At 35.2% G+C, this 20882-nt stretch overlaps 1 protein-coding gene across 1 annotated transcript in view; it reads right to left on the bottom strand.

The window, feature by feature from the left end:
* Positions 1-20882, bottom strand: part of DNAH8 (dynein axonemal heavy chain 8) — a 134675-nt gene that overhangs the window by 32615 nt on the left and 81178 nt on the right. The window contains exons 55-66 of the mRNA XM_083349336.1: positions 17246-17409; positions 15401-15593; positions 13323-13445; positions 11653-11783; positions 9051-9204; positions 8139-8303; positions 6111-6337; positions 4445-4563; positions 3141-3244; positions 1820-1996; positions 1290-1457; positions 230-442 (exon numbers count right to left, since the gene is read on the bottom strand). Of these exons, the coding sequence (XP_083205462.1) occupies positions 230-442; positions 1290-1457; positions 1820-1996; positions 3141-3244; positions 4445-4563; positions 6111-6337; positions 8139-8303; positions 9051-9204; positions 11653-11783; positions 13323-13445; positions 15401-15593; positions 17246-17409 (1938 nt within the window). The remainder of the gene's footprint in view (positions 1-229; positions 443-1289; positions 1458-1819; positions 1997-3140; positions 3245-4444; positions 4564-6110; positions 6338-8138; positions 8304-9050; positions 9205-11652; positions 11784-13322; positions 13446-15400; positions 15594-17245; positions 17410-20882) is intronic.

The following is a 20882-nucleotide window of genomic DNA, read 5'->3' as shown; positions in this document are numbered from 1 at the left end:
ATTTATAATACAATGTGCAGTTGAAGAACTTATTTTAATTTGTCCCTATATTTAACTAAATGTATCAATTTTCAAGGGTAATTAAATTATTTGTTACAAAGTCTCTGAAACTAAAAGTAGATGGGACACTTGATTCTCTAGTTATTCTCCATAGACAGAAATGATATCAAGAGTCTGTAATAGTTTTCTTCTTATTAACTAGAAATGAATTAATATCGTGTTATTTTACCTTAAGAGGCAATACTTCTCTGTTTATACCGTAAAATGTTGCCATGGCCAGGGTCCAAGAAAGTAGCCCTGCCACATTACCACAGACTTTTTTCCCATTCTCAAAAGTATAATCCTCCATTTGAAAATAAGGCTGCAATAATTCAACCATCTCTTCATTGATACTATCCTTGGCAAACTGTTGGAGACTCTGGAGAAATGGTCCACTCATTAGCTGTAATAAATGGGGAAAACATAAAGCATCATTGCCTACAAATGTCTTCCTTTACCACATTTCCAGATATAATAGTTTTCTGAGTCCATCTCCTCTCCAAATAAAAATTTCTTCTCTCTTTAAACAAGTCTCAAAACATTAACTCATTGTTATTTCCATTACTACAGAAGAAAAAAAATCTTAAAATTACTTAATTCAAATCACACTGGCATAGTGTGTGTGTGTGTGTACATTAGCATGTGCATGCTTGGGGTAAAACTAACCTTTGTTGGTGCTTGTAGTATTGTGCAATTATTACTTAAGAAAAGAGAAGGTCATGAAGGATAGAGGGCAATGAATCTGAATTGAATACAAAAGTAAAAGGTCAGTACAAAAAGTATGCTGATGTGGTTTGCTCACTTCAGAATAAATGAGGATCAAATCCAAAAACAAATATTGTATATGGAAGACATGGATCAAATGGACCAATGGAAAAGGAAAAGAAGGGAAATTCTTCTCATTAAATAATGTTTTTTTTTGCTGTAGACATTATACTTAAAAATAAACCATTTGTGAGGATCAGGAACTTTTTAGAATAGTATATTATGTTTTTGGCTGAAGAAAGCAAATTGTGAAAATTCCCCCTTCTACAAACTATGCTGTGGCTTTGTTATACACTAGAGGTTTTCAAGAAATTTGGACAACCTTTTGCCTGAGATAGTATAAGAACTCCTGCCTTGGGCAGGGGGTTGGACTAGAAGACCTTCAAAGTCCCTTCCAGCCCTATGATTCTATGATTCTTTGATGCTTTGAGATTTCAACCATAGAGTTTTTTGAAAAATTAAAAATACTTGGAAATATTGCTTACTTTCAATGATTCACTCCAGGATGGTTTTAAGCAAGGCCTTTCTGGATCCATGGTAACTGGGTCAATTTTCTTTTGGAATAGCAATAGACAACAATCCATGATCCTCATAATTAGATGAGGTGGCTTGGCAAGTTTTCGAACTGTTGCAATGTCTGCAGGTTTGATGGTCTAGGGAGAAAAGTTAATTTATTGACTAATATTTTATAAAATTATTAAAAAGCCTTACTCCTCTACATTTAACTCCTATTTCAGCTGCCAAAATTTGAAATAGGGAGACAGTAATTTTACCAACCATGAAAACTGTTGTAGTCAAGATGGTAAATAGTACCTCTCATATATACAAGTAGGAGACAAAAAGGTAATACAATTTGGAAACAGCAGGTAACTTATGCTTACATGGGAACTATTTCAAATTAAGACAAAACTCTCTAGTTTCACACCATAAATTTACAGAATAATAATGCCAGCTGCTTGTATTCTGCATTTTTTTTATATTGCACGTTTCACTTGCAATGTTAAACACCACTCACATTCAAAGCTGCTTCAGCTTCTTCTAAGGCTGGTTTGGCTGCCTCCAGCTTTGCCTCCGCTACCACTTTCTCTGTATCAATTTCATCCACAATCTTCTGAGCTTTGTCTTTCACCCCTTGAACTTCATTCTTCACTTTAGCTGAAGCCTCAGCACTTACAGTCACTTCTGCCAGCACCTAATATAACATTTTTTTTAAAAGGATGTGCCATCATTTGCAGAGCAAATATCTGATATTTATAATGGCCAAGGCCAAAGCTATAGCGACTGACATTAGGAACTGACTTAGCCAGGACAGACTCCCTAATCTTCCTTGCCTCTTCATTCTCAAGCATACAGTTCCAGAAACAGGAAGAACTTGGTGGGAAATAACGTACTAAATGAGCTGTCATTTTGAGCACAATAGCAGTAGGGTAAGTTTCTTCCTATTGAAGAATCATGTATACGATCATGCGGCTGATGGAAAATAATACCTATTAGGCCTGTAGTTCTTGAATACACTTAATTAATTTATGCATAACCTACAAAAAACATTTACTTGTCACCTTACTATTAAAAGCAAACCTAGAAAAAAACTTTAAGTAAAAACATTCTTTTTTTTTCTTTCACTCAGGCTAGTGGAAAAAATGATGTATGGGAAGAAACCAGAAAATGACCCTGAGACTACAAATAAAAAGGCAAAGACATAAATCAAGGAATCCAACCAAGATGTGAAGCAAAGGATTAGATCATAAAAATCACAGGATGGGGCTGGAAGAGGACTTGCAAATTTGGAGACTTGCACTGTACAGTCCTTTTGGAAGGCCACAACAACCATTTCAACTTGGAACTGTATGGCTAGACAACTGTTTCTTTTTATGTGTTGTAGAATACATATATAACATGTTATGTCTGGTGCTAGATTTTGTGATTTTATTTTCAGTACAACAGTTCTAAAGTGACTTGAATTTATGGACTAGACAGTATTCAATCACTTGCCATAAATAAATAAATAGACTTAACCCAGTTGTAGCAGTTAAAATAATCATTATGGGGAGAGATCAAGGAACTATGTCATCAGATCAATTTTGAGCATTGTCTAAGCTCTAAAGCTGTACAGTATAAAAAGAATAACAACATGAATAGATGGTATTAGACTTTAATGAACTTCCATCCACTGCAGATTCTAAAATGCATATTTTTGAGCAGTGGGGAAAAATAGAGGATAATTATGAATTGATCCAGGAGGTGTCAACAGATTTGCCTAAAAACTCAGACCAAACAAATAAAAATCCATGAGCAACCTTTGTGTACTTAATGTTCTAATGTGTGCTTATACTTACTTTATCTGCTTTTACAGAAGCCAAAGCCAATTCCTTTTCTTTTACTGCCAGCTCCTGAGAGAGTTTAGCAACAGATTCACTAGCCTCCATTAGTTTAGCAAGGCCTATAATAATGATCAAAATCCAGATGAAGTCCGCAATCATTTATAGTTCTAATTTGTGTTAAGGCAATATTATGAACATAAACAGCCAAAATCTTCCAGTAAGAGGTGGGTATGTGTCTGGTTCCTGGACTAGAATTTACCAGTAAATTCAGATCTTCAGAGAGCTCAGTTAAACAAATCTATCAATCTGTATCTATTTTGCTATTTCTTTTCAGAATAAGCAACATAGTGTAAAGTACAAAAAGCAGTAAAGAGTAAGGTAAACTGAAGAAAAGAAGTAGGGGATTGAAAAAAGTAACAACAACAGCTAAGCCATTTAATACTAATGCCATCAAATAAATTACCCCATAACTTTCTATCCCAGATTTCACAGCAAAATGGTCCTTGAATTCACAACAACTAGACAGCACTTCATAGTGTGTCTCGTTCAAACTTTTCATCTGTTTTGAGGATCTCATCAACTCCATTAAACCATAATTTGACTCCATCTACTTAACCCATTCACTGATTTTTTACATCATGTTTTGTGATTCAGTCTTTATTCATTCACTTTCTTTGATTAATTATGGACCATTATGCCAGTGTTAACACTTGATAAACTTTCCCCAACGTGATCTTCCCTATCTGGCCCTTCAGAGCTTTCTATAGTGTATCCCAGTGTTTTTCAACCTTGTCAGCTTGAAGATGGATGGATTTCAACTCTCAGAATTCCCCAGTCAGTAGAGCTGGGAATTCTGGGAGTTGAAGTCCACCCATCTTCAAGTTGACAAGGTAGAGAAACACTGGTGAATCTATCACTGCTGTAATTGAGTGCATCAACCTTGTGCTGGTTACCATATTCTTCTCTATTGATGTAGTCACTAAAACTTGACTTCAACTTGATGGTACATAATGAATAAATAACTATGCTTAATTAACTGTTATATTGATTTATCTATCAGATTTACATCCTACTTTTCATAACAAGTACTTCCAGGATAGTTAATTATCACAAGAGAAAGAATAATAATTAACTCCCCCCAAATAATATACAGTATGATTATAGGAACAAAACAACTGATCAGTAGAGAAGACTAAGCTCTGGTCTTATATATGCTTTTGAAAACAAGTCCAGCTAAGGCTCACATCTTAATATATTGATATATGTTGACATAGTAAAAGGATTGAAAAAATAAGGTCTTTGACCTGGACTTATCTTACCTATATTCATTCGCTCAGCTTGTTCATTAATGCTGAACAGCTTATCAGCATAAACATCTTTGTACCCATTGATGAAAGAAAGATAAGATTTGGGGGTTACGTGGGCTCTTCGCCGATATCTGTAATTTATAATAGTGATATCACTTCAGATTTAAATGCCACAACAATATAATAATCTCAAGATACAACCTAGGGTATTAGATTATTATATTATGTAAATGAATCACAGTTCTAAACATTAATTTAGGCAGTAAAGTCTGTAAAATAATCATGTTCCCCCTGAAACCAAAATAATGGTTCTTTGAATGTTTATCAATTGTCAAAGTGTGACAGGGTTGTTTTTGAATTGTAAGTATATTTCGCTTTGCAAGAGTGGCAATTGACACAGAAAATTAAGGCAATGGAGGCTTTATGCTTTTTACTATATATTAGTGACACTATTTACAGCAACCACAAGATGTGGTGAATTTTTTTTCACTAGAATTCTTCAAACAGAAACTGCAGAAAGTGGATACTCATCAATCAGTGATACTATTATAGATCCTGCCCCAATCAGGAGGTTGGAACACACAATATTGAAAATTATTTCAAATTTAGAATTGTATAATATGTTGAGATTAAATTGCAAAATGATTTTTATGTATCATTATCATCATCATCGTCTTAGCCATTGTTTATCCACTGCAAGATGAAGGCCTCTTCCGCATGTTTCCAACCAATACGGTCCTGAACTTTCTTTTGCCAAGTGGGCCCGCAATACTTGCTGATGTCTTTGATCCATCTTGTTTTAGGTCTCTTTCATGGATGCTTTTTATCAAATGGGATCCATTCTATGACTGCCTTGGTCCACCTGCCATCAGTTCTTCTTGCTATGTGACCAACCCATTTCCATTTCAATTCTTTTACTCTCTTGATGATATCATATACTTTTGTTTGTTCTCTAATCCATGTGCGGGTCTTTCTATCTTGTCTTGTAATACTGAGCATGTATCTTTCCATGGCTCTTTGTACCACTTCTAGCTTTTGTATCAATTGTGAATTTAATGTCCATGTTTCGCTGGCATATGTTAGAGCAGGTAGCACACACTGATTGAAAACTTTGCTCTTCAGGCATAGGAGGGGGTTGTTCTTGAAAACTATGCATAGCTTACCGAATGCTAGCCAACCACATTTAACATGTCATTCAGTTTCCTTTATTGTATCATCTTCCACTGAGATCTGTTGGCCAAGGTATATGTAGTCTGTTGGCCAAGGTATATACCCTACTACATCTAGTTCTTCTCCAGATATATTTTTTTCTTTCTTTAGTGAGTTTATTAAACATAACCTGGCTCTTTTTCAGGTTTATTTTTAAGCCAAATGGTTCTCTTGGTTTGTGCAGCTCTTGTGTGTCTTTGTAGCTCTTCTGGGTCTTGTGAGAAGAGAACATCATCAGCAAATCTTAAGTGATTTAAATAGGCGCCTTTGATTTTCATTCCATCTTTTGCCCAGTCTAGTTGGCAAAATACTTCTTCACTGGAGTATCCTGATGGACTCTTTCATGTCCATTTTCTGCTAGCTTTTTCTTGTAAAATGTGTTCATGATATAAAGATTTTTATGTACCGGTATATAAAACCATATATTTTAAAAACAGCTATTACAGAATTATACACATTTAAATATTACCTTTGAAAATAATTGTCACAGCTTTCTGAAACTAGGTCATGAAAGATGCCCATAGCTTCTACTATGTGTGCTTTAACTTCAGGCGAACAGACAATATTAAAACCTGACAGAAAATACTGTGACACAGCAACAAGGGCTTCCTTGGGCCACTGAGTAAACCAATCCATAGTACACCCAGATATAAGACCAGGAAACTTCAAAGACCGTGCACGAAATTTCTCACCAACCTAGCAAAAAGAAGAAATAAAGAAAAAGTGACATATCAATGAAATATATTTATGGCAAATATAACAGATGATGATCATGATGATGATGATTATTAAACTTATATGCTGTCTGAGTTATATACAGTTTCCAGTGCAATTGTTACATATAAAAAAGGCTGGGACTAGGTCTAGGTTTATACATTGTGTTAAACCTATGGATTAATCACAATAAACAACACGTTAATTTTTAAGGCACTAGTGATGTTCATATTAGCTGTATTCTTATAACATTCCAAGGAAATCACATTATTGCTTAGTATAAATATGAATTAATCTGCACAAGATCTGTAATATCATAAAACCTTATTGGAGAGAGGAGAAAAAAGGCTCCTATGAAATCTTTCATATTTTAATGTAAGTATTTTAGAATGTAAGCTGTTAATTATAACAAAGTAATTGCTGATTAAATAATTTAATAGAGCAACAAAATATTAGAAACATAATTCTAACAATGCTTGTAGGTGAGTATTTTTTGAAAGCAAGCTTATGTTGAATATTGCTATACAACATAAATGCCATGCTATGTCTAGATCTGGAATAAATAGGTCTAGAACAGGGATGTCAAACTCGCTACATCACATGACGTGTTGTGATGTATCGTGACTTTTTCCCCCTTACAGGAGCTGGGGTGGGCGTGGCTTCTGCATGATGGATCCAGCCCATGGGCCAGCAGTTTGACACTGCTGGTCTAGAACATTATTTGTATCCTTAAGAAAGGAAATCCTTTTGAACTTTACCTTATACTTCTGTGCATGCTATTTGGGAGTGGCACTTACTTCCAAATAGCATATATAGAATTGGGTTGCATATTCCAATTTTATATGTCTATTTTAACTTAGTAGACATTCCCACAAAAATGACTGCAGAATTAAACTTGCAGGATAATAAAGATTTCTTTGGAACTTTTTTTTAAAAAAATCTTATTTATGAATTTTTAGAATTTTTCAGTGGCTTAGATGACAAAAAATAATGAATCCCTATTTACAACCTTGCAATCCCTTAATAAACATACACACACAAACTCACACACTACTAAAACCCTCCGGTTTGTAACTTTCAATTGGGTAACATGTACATCATAGGGCAATAGTTTTTGAAATAACATACAGAACTTACATTCATTTAGTGACACTCAAAGTTACAACAGTACTGAAAAATGTGACTTACGACCACATTTCACATTTATGACCCTTGCAGCATCTCCATAGTCACTTGAACAAATTTGGGTGCTTGGCAACTAGCATGTATTTATGACTTGTAACTTCACAGCTGGCTTCCAACCAGCAAAGTACAATGAGGGTAGCCAGATTCACTTAACATCTGCAGTGATTGCCTTAACAATTGTGGCAATAAAATTCATGAAATGGGATGCAACTCACTAAACTTAACAATGGAAATTTTGGGCTCAATTGTAGTCGTAAGTTGAGGACCACCTATATCTCAAATGGGCTAACTTAATGCATCAAAAGTCTGGGACCCATTAATCCCATAAGACTGACATTTGTTGAGAATGTAGCTACTTTAGCACCATCCTGATGGTGTGGTCAGCCATAATCATGTGATTGACATTTCCAATGCTCCCTGCCAACTTCCTACAAGGGAAGTCAATGAGAAAGCCAACAGGAAGTCAGAAGTTCCTGTTCCCACTGCTTTTTTGCCCATACATGATCATCCTGTTTTTCTGTTTAGGCAAGGAAATATCTCTGAAATGATGACCTAATGGGTCATTAGTTCTCTAAGCATATATTTAAAGGAAACTCACAGGAGAAAAGCAGAGTACAACATGGAGGTTTTTCCTTGACCGTGATATAAAATATTCATAAAGATTATCAAAAGTTGGGGGAACTCGTGGCAGCTCTTTTTTCATTACAGATATAAGTCCTTGAGTTATTTCATCCAGTTCATCTCGAGGAAATAAATTGGAGATCTTATCAGGAAAAACAAAAATTATAGAAAAAAGACGTTTATGAATATTATTAAAATACCACAGTTTTTAATTTATAGATTCCAAGACTCTCCTAATTCAGGAGACATCCGCTTCAGTTTATAATTCATAGGGAACCAAGGTTCACTAATGTATTTTATAAAAATCTATGATGTCAAGACATAATGAAGCATAGATATTCATGTACATGGTATTCAAAGCGTTGCACTTTGTCTTTTGTGCTTGGGATTTTATTCCTTCCAATGCTTACAGCTAGTTTAAAATGTTGAACATTCTAGAAATATTATTAGCTTTATTAGATGATAAATGAATTATAATACCAAGTTATAGCAAATATACTCCACTGAAACAAAATGGGATACTGGCTAGGTAAAGATTCTGATGCTAATCCCTTGCATTTATTTGTCTCAGATTTATTAAGTTTCATTCTGTTATAGAGGTCTAGTACTTCCTTATGTATTTCTTGTGAGGAAAAAAAGGTTATACCACTTTATGCTTCAGATTACTGTCAGTGAATAAATGAAATTTCAAATTTTCAAACTAATACATCAAATTAGCTTTTGAATAAAACTCAGTAAATTCCAAAGTGCTTCAGAGATTAACTTTTATGCTTTATGAGTCATCTTATCAGGGTCTTAATCAAAGTAAAGCTTATTGGTATATTTAACTACAAGTAAGAATGCAATAATCAGTATAACAGCAATATCTATAGTGATTTGAAATTCTAACCTCTCCAGAAGAAAGCAGATTATTAAGATATTCAAGAAATGCTTCATCTTTTATCTCATTATCGGTGAAAATAAATGTGATTCCTTTTCCCTCACCACCAGCAACTCTATATAAGTTCTTTAAGTCATCTGTTAGATTAATCACATTGTAGGACCTGAGAGAAGAAAGCAAAACAACAAACAAATTTAACCTGCAGTATAAATTCTTCACCTATAAGTTTATAAAATATTAATGAAGTCAATACAGCAAGGATTGGAGGTGAGAAGACTTCCATATGCAAGTATAAATGCTCCCTTATATCCATAAAGAAATTTTGTTGCATATTTTAATGGGGAGTGTTACTGAAATGGAACTTCTAAAACCACTCAAGCAAAAATAAGAAAAAGTATCATTCATCAGAGCTGAAGAAGCTTCTTAGATGAGACGTGAAACATCTTTAAAGAAAAATAAGAAAGTCCAGTTGCCTCGTGAAAAAGCATCTGTGGGATATTGTTCAAAGGGTTTATTGCCCACATATTAATGTCAAAGTGTGGGAAAGAAACAAAATACATTTAAGCTCTTAGTACATAAAGGCACATCTGATTTAATAGATTAAAAGAAAACCTGTTTGGGATGACTGCTATAACAACTGAATGAGATAATTTGTTCAAACTGAATCCAAACAAAGAGAAAGATGTGGAATTGGATTATATATTAAAAATAAAGCCCCAGTTAAAATTAAACTTGGTTCCAGGATGTCTATGAAGATTCTCAATGATCCAGCTAGAGTTGTCTGGAACTTGAATTATGGCAACTGGATTATTTTTGAGGGGTATGAAACGTTTCGCTGCTTTTCCAAGTAGCTTTTCCAGTCTGAGCTAATGATAATTCCAGGATATTTTTATACAAAACTTGTTCACCAACTTAGGAGAAATTAAGGTTATCTTTGTATAAATTAGATAAAATACCATCATGAATCAGCTGTGAACCAACATAGTATATTAGCATTCTGCTTGAACTATAACTCACATCTACTGACAGCATTGTCTCACTGATGCTTTATAATAACTCTGCGGTACAGCCTCAGAATGCATGTCAAATCCTAATCTTAAGTAAGTTGAGTTATTATCAATCAATAATCACATTGATATCAATTTAAATTGTAATAACTTTTCTGCATTATAACGTTGCCAATAAAAATTCATCATATGCAAACTATCAATGCAGTTAAAATCATTCAAGAATAAAAGAAAATCTGCACATTTGTTAATTTGAGAGGGATCACAAATGAAATTAATGTTTTTGTTTAACTGTACATAGCATATAAATGTAGATAGCATATAAATATTTTATTTTAATATATTGTAACTCTTACACTACAGCCTAGTTTTAAATACCAGTAAAACCAAAGAAATCATGGTCAATTTCAGAAAAGGCATGCACAGCCACACTTCTCTGTGTATTAATGATTCACCTGTGGAGATGGTTACCAGCATCAAATTCCTAGGTGTGCAGCTAACAAGTAGGCTGGCTTGGTCGCTCAACAGTGAGAAACTGGTGAAGCGGGCGCAGCAGCGCCTGCACTTTCTGCGTCGGATGAGAAAAGCTCATCTTCCTTCCCCTGTTCTGACCACTTTCTACAGGGGGACGATTGAGAGCATCCTGTCATACAGCATCACAGTCTGGTTTGGAAGCATCGCTGCTTCAGACAGGAAGGCAGTGCAGAGAGTGGTGAGGATGGCTAAAAAGTTCATTGGCAGTTCCCTCCCTCCCATCCAGGACATAGCACAGAAGCATTATTTGAACAGGGTCCGTAAGATTATCTGGGACACTATTCATCCTCTTCACAACCTGTTTTCCTTGTTACCTTTTGGGAGGAGGCTTCGTGGTATCTGTAGCAGAACATCCAGATTCAACCATAGTTTCCTTCCATACAGCATTAACCTTGTGAACTCTCAGGCTTCCATTATATATTCAAGTTGGACAGTATTTAATATTTTATTGTTATGTATATGTACGGGTGTGGGTCTATACATATGTTGTATGTAGTATGTTTTGAGGGGTGTCATGTATGTGTCTCACTTTGAGAGCGGGCAACTAAATTTCATTTTTGATGTGCGCCATGTGCCCACAGTAAAAAATGACAATAAAGATTATCTTATCTTATCTTATAAATGTAGATGGCATATAAATATTTTATTTTTATATATTGTAACTCTTACATTATGGTTGCTTGCAAAGTCAGTCAGATATTAGACAGTATTTGGCATTTTTATCTACCTATGAAGTCCTTCCCAAAGACCTGGGATAGGCATCTGAGAAGGAACTTCCAGTCATACCAAGTCTTTTCTAAGTGTCATGCCAAGTGCCATTTGAAAAGCTGTATTATAAGCAGAGGGCAGGACAAGAATTTCTTCACATGCCTAGAAATTCTTTCCTCAGTTATGTCATTTTTTTTAGTATTTGATTTAATATGACTCAACAGTTGAACATGTAATCATTAATATCATAATAATGATCCTACATACACATAAATATGCACAATCTACCTTCCTCACAAATAGGAGCTTCTAATTCTGCACGGAAACTCAAAATCATTTTTGGTTAAGTATAAGTTCCTGACCTTGTTAAAGTTATCTGAAAGATTCTATATCCAGCTATAAAAGAAGCAAGCCTTGAAAGACTCTGTTTTCCAGAACCACCAACTCCTACAAGTAAAGCATTTCCACATGCTGTCCGAATTATTCGGGAGATCTACAATATTGAAAGAGAAAAGGACATACATTGTAAGCTAAACTCATTGCACAAGGATGGCAAAGCTGAATCATTGACTAAGCCTATTTTTAAACATTTTGATTTGTTTTTAGTTGGATTTATATTCTGCCTTTTCTTCAGGAGTGTGTTATGGGAAAATAAAGTTAGAGCTTCCTTTTAGTTTCAAAACAAATGTGAGGAGTAGGTGGGGCTAGAAGCGTGACTGGCCTAAAGTCACCTAGCTATTCCCAGCTGAGAATGGATTCAAGCCTTAGTCTCTTCTGTGGTAGCTACTACATTACACTGAAGCTGTAATGAAGATAAAAAAAAAGGAAATCCAATTTAGTCAGTTTTTAATAGATCTTTTCCATGCAATGAAAAGGAGATAAAAAAAATTCTTCTTTGAGGATGGTGTGCATCTCGGTGTGCATTTGTATAGTCTCAAAGGAACTTCTTAGAAGCTTTCTCTGAACTGTATTGTAAAAAACAATAGTTAAATTGTATTATATTATTCCAATGCATATACAGTATTTACAAAAGCCCACACTGAAGTCTCCTCCTCAGCAGTGGTCCTCAACCATTTGGTGCCAAGGACCAGTTTCGTGGAAGACAATTTTCCATGGACTGGGATGGAGATGGTTTTGGTTTCACTCACTCACCCGCCGCTCACCTCCAGCTGTGTTGCCCAATTCCTAACAGATCACAGACCAGTACGGGTCCATGGCCTACGGGTTGGGAACCCCTGCTCTATAGAATTGCTTTTATGTCCCTTTGAGTTTTATAAGTAATGCCATAGCTTTTCTATTGGTAAAACCTAGACCCAATAAACTTTAAATAATACCATAATCCAAATTAAGTACCACATTAACCTTTATATCTAACAAATTAACTATTTTCTTAAAATAACATGCAGACTTTCAAAACAGTGTTTCTAGGAGAGCTAATAATTTCCATTACTTGGTCGCCTACAAGAAAGAGTTTTCTCAGTAATGGCAAAACAGGAAGATAAGAGCCTTGGTGGAGCAGTGGGCTAATGCCTCCTTAAGTAACACCAGCTGCCTGCAATTAGTTCAGGTTCGCATCCCACCAGGCTCAAGGTTGACTCAGCCTTCCATCCTTCCGAGGTAGGTAAAATGAGGACCCAGATTGTTGGGGGCAATTAAGCTGACTTTGTAATAATGCCGCTTGGGGTGTGTGTGAAAGCCCTAATTAAGCAGGCATATACATAGAATGAAGGCTACTGCTAAGTTTGTAAGCCGCCCTGAGTCTTCGGAGAAGGGCAGGATATAAATGGAATAAAAATAAAAATAAATAAATAAATAAAATATATAATCTGTATCAACATTTCTGTCAGCCTAAAAATATCATTATCACTATCACCATCATCATACCACTATCTTTTAAAAAAGCTATTAGTTTTTGAATTCTTAATAATTGGCTTTTATTTATTTACATTATTTACTTATATTGAAATTGATAATAATCCTAATAAGTGAATAATTTGAAATGAAAGTTACATTTAGAGTTAAAGACACAAACCTTAACAAGATGTGTTATAGCATCCTTAAAAAACACCAGATCAAGCAGTCCACCTCGAACATTTTCATTATATTGTCTTTGGTAGAACTGTAATTTATCAGATAAAAATTCTAAAGTTGGAACCTAATGATAAAGAAAATAAGAACGTTAAAATTACCATTAATTTTTTTAAAAAAAATTAACCACCATTTCAATCAACAAATCACTAAAATTGAAAACAAAAAATAGCCTAAGTCCTTTCCCCGAAGAACTTATACTTACACAAATAAACAGACCAACAACGAAAGCCTAGATCAGGGGTCAGCAACCTGAAACAGTGAAGGAGCCACTTGGAACCGGTTCCCTCACAAAAGGAAAAACTGGGAGCCGCAAAAAAATGTGTGCGCATGCGCACATGCGCAGAACAAGGTTTGAAGAGTGGAGCCAAGGCGAGATATGCACCTACCCTGCATATTTGAATTGATTGGTTGAACTTTTTTAGTCCCACTTTTTTTGGGGGGGACCACACATAGCAGAGGACTGGGAGCCGCAGGAGACGGCTGAAAGAGCCGCATGCGGCTCCGGAGCCGCAGGTTGCAATTCTGTGGCCTAGATGTATAAAATATTAAATAAGCATGTCAGATAAGACAGATATAAGCATAGATTAAGAGGCTATTGTGTAGGATGGTGAGATTAATAGTCTGATTTAAAAATAAAAGATTAAAGAATGGTAAAGATAATGTAAAGGTTAAAACAGAGGCAGTGACCTTGGGTCAGTCACTTTCTGTTAATCTTAAGGTGGAGGCAGTGGCAACCACATCTGAAAAACCTTGCCAAGAAACTACATGGACCTGTCCAGGCATTCTCCAAAAATTGCACATGATTGAATAGAAGGGGGAAAAAAGAACATATTTTGTGAAAATATTACTAAACCACCCAAAAGTAAAGTCAATGTCATCACATAAATGCAGAGAAATCAGCTCTGTCCAGGCATGTACAAAACCACATTGGTTTTCTAGACACAAACTTTATTAAAGTAGATTTCCTTCCCTAATTACATGATTGCATTTAGTCAAGCACTGTAAACCCTGATATCCTCCCTCTCTCTCTCCTCCTCCACCCCCCCCTCTCTCAAACGAGTGCTGCAGGCAGCTCACTCTTATACTATGTACAGTAGCTTCTTTATCCATGTTTGCATCAGTCTTATTTTACTGGCTATAGGCTTTTTAACTATAAAAGTTGGCCTGTGTCAATTGACCTTAGGTTTGTACTAGTTGGATTTTCAATCTGCATGTTCCTTTGTAATTCTTGCTCTTCTCTATGCCAGCTTCCTGAACATAACTACTACACAATTTCTATACTGCCATTTCTTGGAGCTTAAGTGCATCGTAAGTGTAAATCATAAGCAAAGATTATGAAAATTAGGTTTCTCTTGAGATCATATTTCTGTATGAGCCGTGAGAGCTGTTTTGTTTGTGGCAACTTACAAATATGCTTAATAAATAATAAAATAATAAAGTTGATATATTTCTGTACTACCTTCCAGCACAAAGCTCATCTCAATTGTCCTGTATTCTCCAATCTATTACTTTCTGTGGTTTCTGTGGTCAAGAATGCTTGTTTTGAGAAAACAAGCTTTGCATTCTATCACCAAAAATTAGGAAAAAGAAGCTCAGACCCTTTGTTTACTAATAAGATGATCTCTTGGAGCACTTCCATGCTACTGTTGTCATGACTTTGTACTAGCAAAAAAAGTACTAGTAACTAATAACTACTATTAATTGCAAGAATGTTAATCTTAATTCTGCCTGTGTGTAATTCCGCTTGTTGCTTCTGAATGGCTGCTGTGGATCAGTATTTTTTGTATCATTAAATGCCAATAAATAGAAAGGTGCTCTTGGAAATCATTGGAAGTGATTTCACTACCACTACCAAGTGCAATTGCTCTAATCCTGAACATTATATAGACAGTTGTTGCAGAATATTTATTATGCTGGAATGTAATGGGTATACTATGGATTTAAATTTTATGTAACTCTATTCATTACTTTTTTGCAATTACCCATCCTAGAGTAAAAAATCAAAGTCTTTGTAAATACCAATTCATAAATTTTGGGTGCTTCAAACACAAAATCTTCTGGTTCTTCACCCGTTGGCTCAGGCATATCCCGCAAAAAATCTACAAAATATGGTTCAGCCTGAACTTTTGGTACTAAGTCTGGATCCACATGTTCTTCAATTACTCTACTAAAATTTCTGTCAAACCATTCTTCATCATCTTCACTAATAAATCTGCAAGAAACAAATGTAGTCATGATAAATGCAAAACTTCCACCATTTTTTCTCTGGATTAAATAATTATGTAAACAAAATAAGAACAAAACCATTTCAGTAACATTCATATCATTCTTAGAACTAGATACATAATATATTTCTGAATGAAGCCAAAGCTACAATTTAGGTCCATACTTCATCATGAAGTAGCTGGTATAATTAAAGTTATTTTATCAATTATTTTGTAACACAGGCTTCTCTTTACAACAAAAGGCAACAGTCTCATCCTCTACTTAACTTCAGCTGTCCATCTGTGTTTTCCTGCCAAACTTAATTAGTAGCATTTTCTAACTCAATATTTTTCATTGCTCAATGTGGGATTCTGGATGTTGAAATCCAAACATCTTAAAGTTGGCAAGGTTAAAAAAATGTTGTTTAACTTGTGATGGCTCAAGTGATGCTGTCTAGTTTCCTTACTTTTCTTCATTGCACTGTATTGTAGAAAAATGTCTCCCTTCCAGATAAGCTACTGCTCCCCATGGTAGGAACATGCCCTCCCATTTAATTATTGGTTACTGCCCTCCATGACTATTTCATCTTGGCTACTGGACCAGTGAATCACTGGTCACAAAAAAAAATCACAAAATGCCAACTATCCTAGTGTGAAAACTGAGTTTAATCAACATATTACAACTTATCAGTTCATTTGTTCTTTTAGACTCCTACCTCAAATGGTGTGTTCACTACATCTGAATTTTACATACTTTCTATCACATGGCAAGAGGCCACCCAGATCTTCCATTGTTTTCCTTTGCTTTCAGCACCACTGGGTGTCAATTTAACCATGACATAGAAATCTAAATGGGAACAGCTCAAATTCCTCTCCTTGGCCTGTGGTATAAAGACAGCTACTGTTTGGCAGCTGGAAAGGGTAGAAGTGGAGCTGTATTGAAAAAGGCCTTCTGCTTTCATCACCACCTTTTCCATTGCTAATCTTCTGGACATATGGGGTTTATTGCTCTTCTCTAGCAGTTCTGTGGTGATATAAAACATCAATTAGAACAATTAACCAGTGGAACATCCTGCCTCCAGAAGTGGTGAATGCTCCAACACTGGAAGTTTTTAAGAAGAGACTGGACAGCCATTTGGACTAGACAGCAGAGGGTTGGACTAGATGACGTCCAAGGTCTCTTCCAACTTTATTATTATTATTGTTGTCGTTGCCATTATTATCCTAAATTGCTATGTCAAGTCTCCTTACATCAGCCTTCTGAAGTACTAGCCAAGTTGAAAGAGAGACAGGAAAAATGGAGAGAAGACAATAGTTGAAAATTCCTTCAACATATGAAGTCCCTCACCAGTTTTCCCTATGATGGAAAAGAAAAATAATAATTTAAAAGATACATTTAAAAAATTTCTCTTAAAATTTCTAGTTCATTTAATGCAGAGTCAAAATAGATACATTAGACTCTGCCTGCTCATTCACCCCTTCTTTCCCCACCACATTGCAAAAGTGACTTGTGCCGGGTGTGCATTCATTTTTGTTTTCGTAGCTTTGTTTTGGGGTTCCAGATTCATCTCTGGAATCTGGATTTCAAAATGAAAGCTGAGTAGAAGGTGGCTAATTCCTTCTTTTTTATTACTTGTAATGCTTCAGTAAATAGTCTTACCTGTCAGCAATTACTCGTGTACATTCATGTTTAAATAGAGACAGAAGTATACGAATATCAGTACATTCTTCTGATTTAATTGTTAACATGCCTTGCCAAATTCTGGAAAGATCACGCAGGTTGAAGATATAATGAAATTTGGATGGTGTAGGCAGCATCTTTATCTATAACAAAAATATACAAGTGTATACGTATTTGTGCAAGCTGTCATAATGCAGAAATGAAAAAAAAATTAAATAGGTTCCCATTTACAATTGTCTTCCTTATACACTAGCACAAGTACAATATATTCAGTATGTTTTAAACTACTGGAAAATGAGAAATATTTCTTACCTGTGAATTTCTTTTTGAGTGAATTTTCCTTGACTACACACTTGTGTATTTCTATTAGAGGATGATGGGGGCTGGTTTTAGGTTTATCCCTATCTTGACTGAAATATTTATTTTTTTTCCAAAGCAACCATATGAATAAGGCTTCTTGATAAATTAAAGTAAGTGTCAGGACCCACCCCAATCCACGTCTTAGGAAAACAAAAACTCTTGGAGTCAGTTCTAGTCCAAAAGGAATCTTTACTAGGACATGCTTGGTTGTGGGAATACAAGTCAGGACTTAGTATTGTTTTACAAATTGAAATTTTATAAAGGGTACCCGGTTCAACCCCACTTCCCTCAACCCCATTTGGTCAGCCCCTCTCATTCTACTTCGTGTCATTCCTTTCGTGGAAAAAAAAAGGAACTTCAAATCTTTATGGTTATTGCCTTCTTCCTCTACAGAATTAAAAGAAGACACGGGCCAGATGCCTTCTTCTCTAACCCTCCCTTTTGTTCCCCCCAGTCCAAAAGGTTCCCTTGGTCCTTGAAATAACCTAAGGCAGGCTGAATCCACATGCGCTCCTCCTTCCTCGGGAGATGGCAGAATCCATAGGGGGGGATAATGTTCTAAACATACATTTATGAATGTGATATAAATGGATTCTGACAGTAAGATTCAGGACTTATTCTCATTTTAAAATTTAAAAAGCAAAGAGGACAGCTCTTGCAAAACAACAAAGAGAAACAGAAGATAATGAAGAATTTTACAATGCTGCATAAAGCATAAGAAGTACTTATATCTATATTAAGATATAAGTACTTCTTATGCTTTATGCAGCATTGTAAAATTCTTCATTATCTTCTGTTTCTCTTTGTTGTTTTGCAAGAGCTGTCCTCTTTGCTTTTTAAATTTTAAAATGAGAATAAGTCCTGAATCTTGGAGAATAAGTTCTCCGTCTTGGAGAACTGCTTTTATCTCTTTGATACCGAAGGAAGATCAAGATGTTACTCAAGTTAAAAATTATAGACCGATATCGCTTTTAAATACAGACTATAAGATATTTGCTAACGTGTTGGCTAATAGACTGATGAGGGTTCTGCAACAGGTGATTCATGGGGACCAAACAGGGTTTATTAGTGGTAGGCAAATGAAAAATAATGTGAGGCATATAGTTGATGTGTTAGAGTTTTTGGAAAGGAACAACCAGATCCCTGCAGCGCTAATTTTTTTAGATGCTGAAAAAGCTTTTGATCAATTGAATTGGCAATTTTTGATTAAAGTTCTAGATAAAATGAATTTTGGGGATAAATTTTTGCAACCAATTAGGGCATTATACCAAAAACAAACTGCCCAAATAATAGTTAACAATAGGTTGACCGAAGCTTGTAATATTGAGAAGGGCACAAGGCAGGGGTGTCCGTTATCGCCTTTGTTATTTGTATTAACATTGGAGATATTATTGATAAAAATACGGAATTCGGAAAGAATTAAGGGTATACAAATTAGAGATCAGGATTATAGATTGAGAGCGTTCGCAGATGATCTGGTTGTTACGGTGACCCAGCCGGAGAACTCTGTTGTGGACCTGATGGAGATAATAATGCAATATGGGAAGGTTTCTGGATTTAAAGTTAATGCACAAAAAACTAAAATTCTGGCCAAAAATATGACAGCATCGCAAAAGGCCCTTTTAGAAGGATTAACTGGATTTGAGATTGTCAAGAGGGTCAAATATTTGGGGGTGTTTTTGTCACCCTCTAATACAAAGTTATATAAATATAACTATGAAAGATTATGGGGAAAAATTCAAAAAGAAATGGGGAGCTGGGAAAAATTGCAACTGTCTTTGTTGGGGCAAATCGCAGCAGTGAAAATGAATGTCCTGCCTAAATTTTTATTTTTATTCCAAATGATACCGGTTCTTAAGAAAGATTCTAATCTGGAGGAATGGCAGCGAGGTATCAACAAATTTGTCTGGGCAGGGAAAAGGCCACGAGTTAAACTTAAGATTATGCAGGATACTCGTGAAAGAGGTGGTCTTAAAATGCCCAATCTTAAATTATATTATGAAGCTGCTGCGTTAGCAGGAATAAGTGATTGGATTAATTTGACACAAGAGAGATTATTAAATCTTGAGGGCCACGACTTGTTGTTTGGCTGGCATGCATATTTGTTGTATGATAAGAAGGTAGATAATGTGTTTAAAGTGCATATTTTAAGACAGGCATTGTTGAGAGTTTGGAAGAAGTATAGACATAAGCTAGATTGTAAGATACCATTGTGGGCAATCCCAAAACACGCAATAGAAAATATAAATGTTGGTTTTAAACATGATGTGACTACGTATAAGGAGATTTTAAGTCTGGAAAGAAATGTTTGGTGTCTGAAACCGTACAGCCTCTTGCGAGATGAGAAGATTATTCAAACTTGGTTTCAATATATCCAGCTACGGGCCAGGTGGAAAGAAGATCAGAAAACTGGTTTTACAATGACTGATGAAAATCTGATAAAGCAAATTAGAAATCAGGGTCCAGCACATATCAAACGGATATATCTTGCATTGATAGAAATTGACTCAGAAACAGAACTTGTTAAAGATTGTATGATAAAATGGGCTCAAAATATCCAAGAAGTTATTACAATGGACACGTGGGAAAAGATTTGGGTGAGGAATGTAAAATTTACACAAGCTCAAAATTTAAGAGAGAACTTTTATAAAATGTTTTATAGATGGCATTTAGATCCTAAAAAGCTGGCAAGTATGTATCTGAATTATCAGCCCAAATGCTGGAGGTGCGGTGATGAAGATGCAACATATTTTCATATATGGTGGACTTGTAAAAAGGTTAAGGCTTTTTGGATAAAAATTTGGTGGAACATGCAGAAGATCTTCAAGCAAAAGATAAAGTTTTGTCCGCAATTCTTTTTGCTGGGTATAATTACAGAAGCTACTGTTGTGGACACTAAGTTGATGTTGAATTTAATTACAGCAGCAAGACTTCTAATAGGTCAGTATTGGAAGAAGGAGGAATTGCCGACTATAGAGGAATGGACTTTAAAGGTTTCTGACCTGGCAGAAATGGCAAAGATCTCGGCTTATTTGAAAGATCACTCGCAAGAACGCTATATTATGGAGTGGAAAAAAAGGATTGAATATATCCAGAAGAAATATGGGACTAAAAAGTTTCATTTAGCATTTGAATAAATCTTCCTTTCTTTTTTTCTTTTTCTTTCTTTTTATATGTAATATTAATATTGTTTGTAGTTATCTTATATGAGCTAGAGAGCGATAGATTTAAGAGTTTATTGTTGTTAGCATATGGA

Source organism: Vipera ursinii (assembly GCF_947247035.1).
Source record: "Vipera ursinii genome assembly, chromosome: 1".
In the NCBI taxonomy this organism is placed as follows: domain Eukaryota; kingdom Metazoa; phylum Chordata; class Lepidosauria; order Squamata; family Viperidae; genus Vipera; species Vipera ursinii.
The sequence above is the reverse complement of the archived record's forward strand: the minus strand, read 5'-3'. Positions and strand labels throughout refer to the sequence as shown.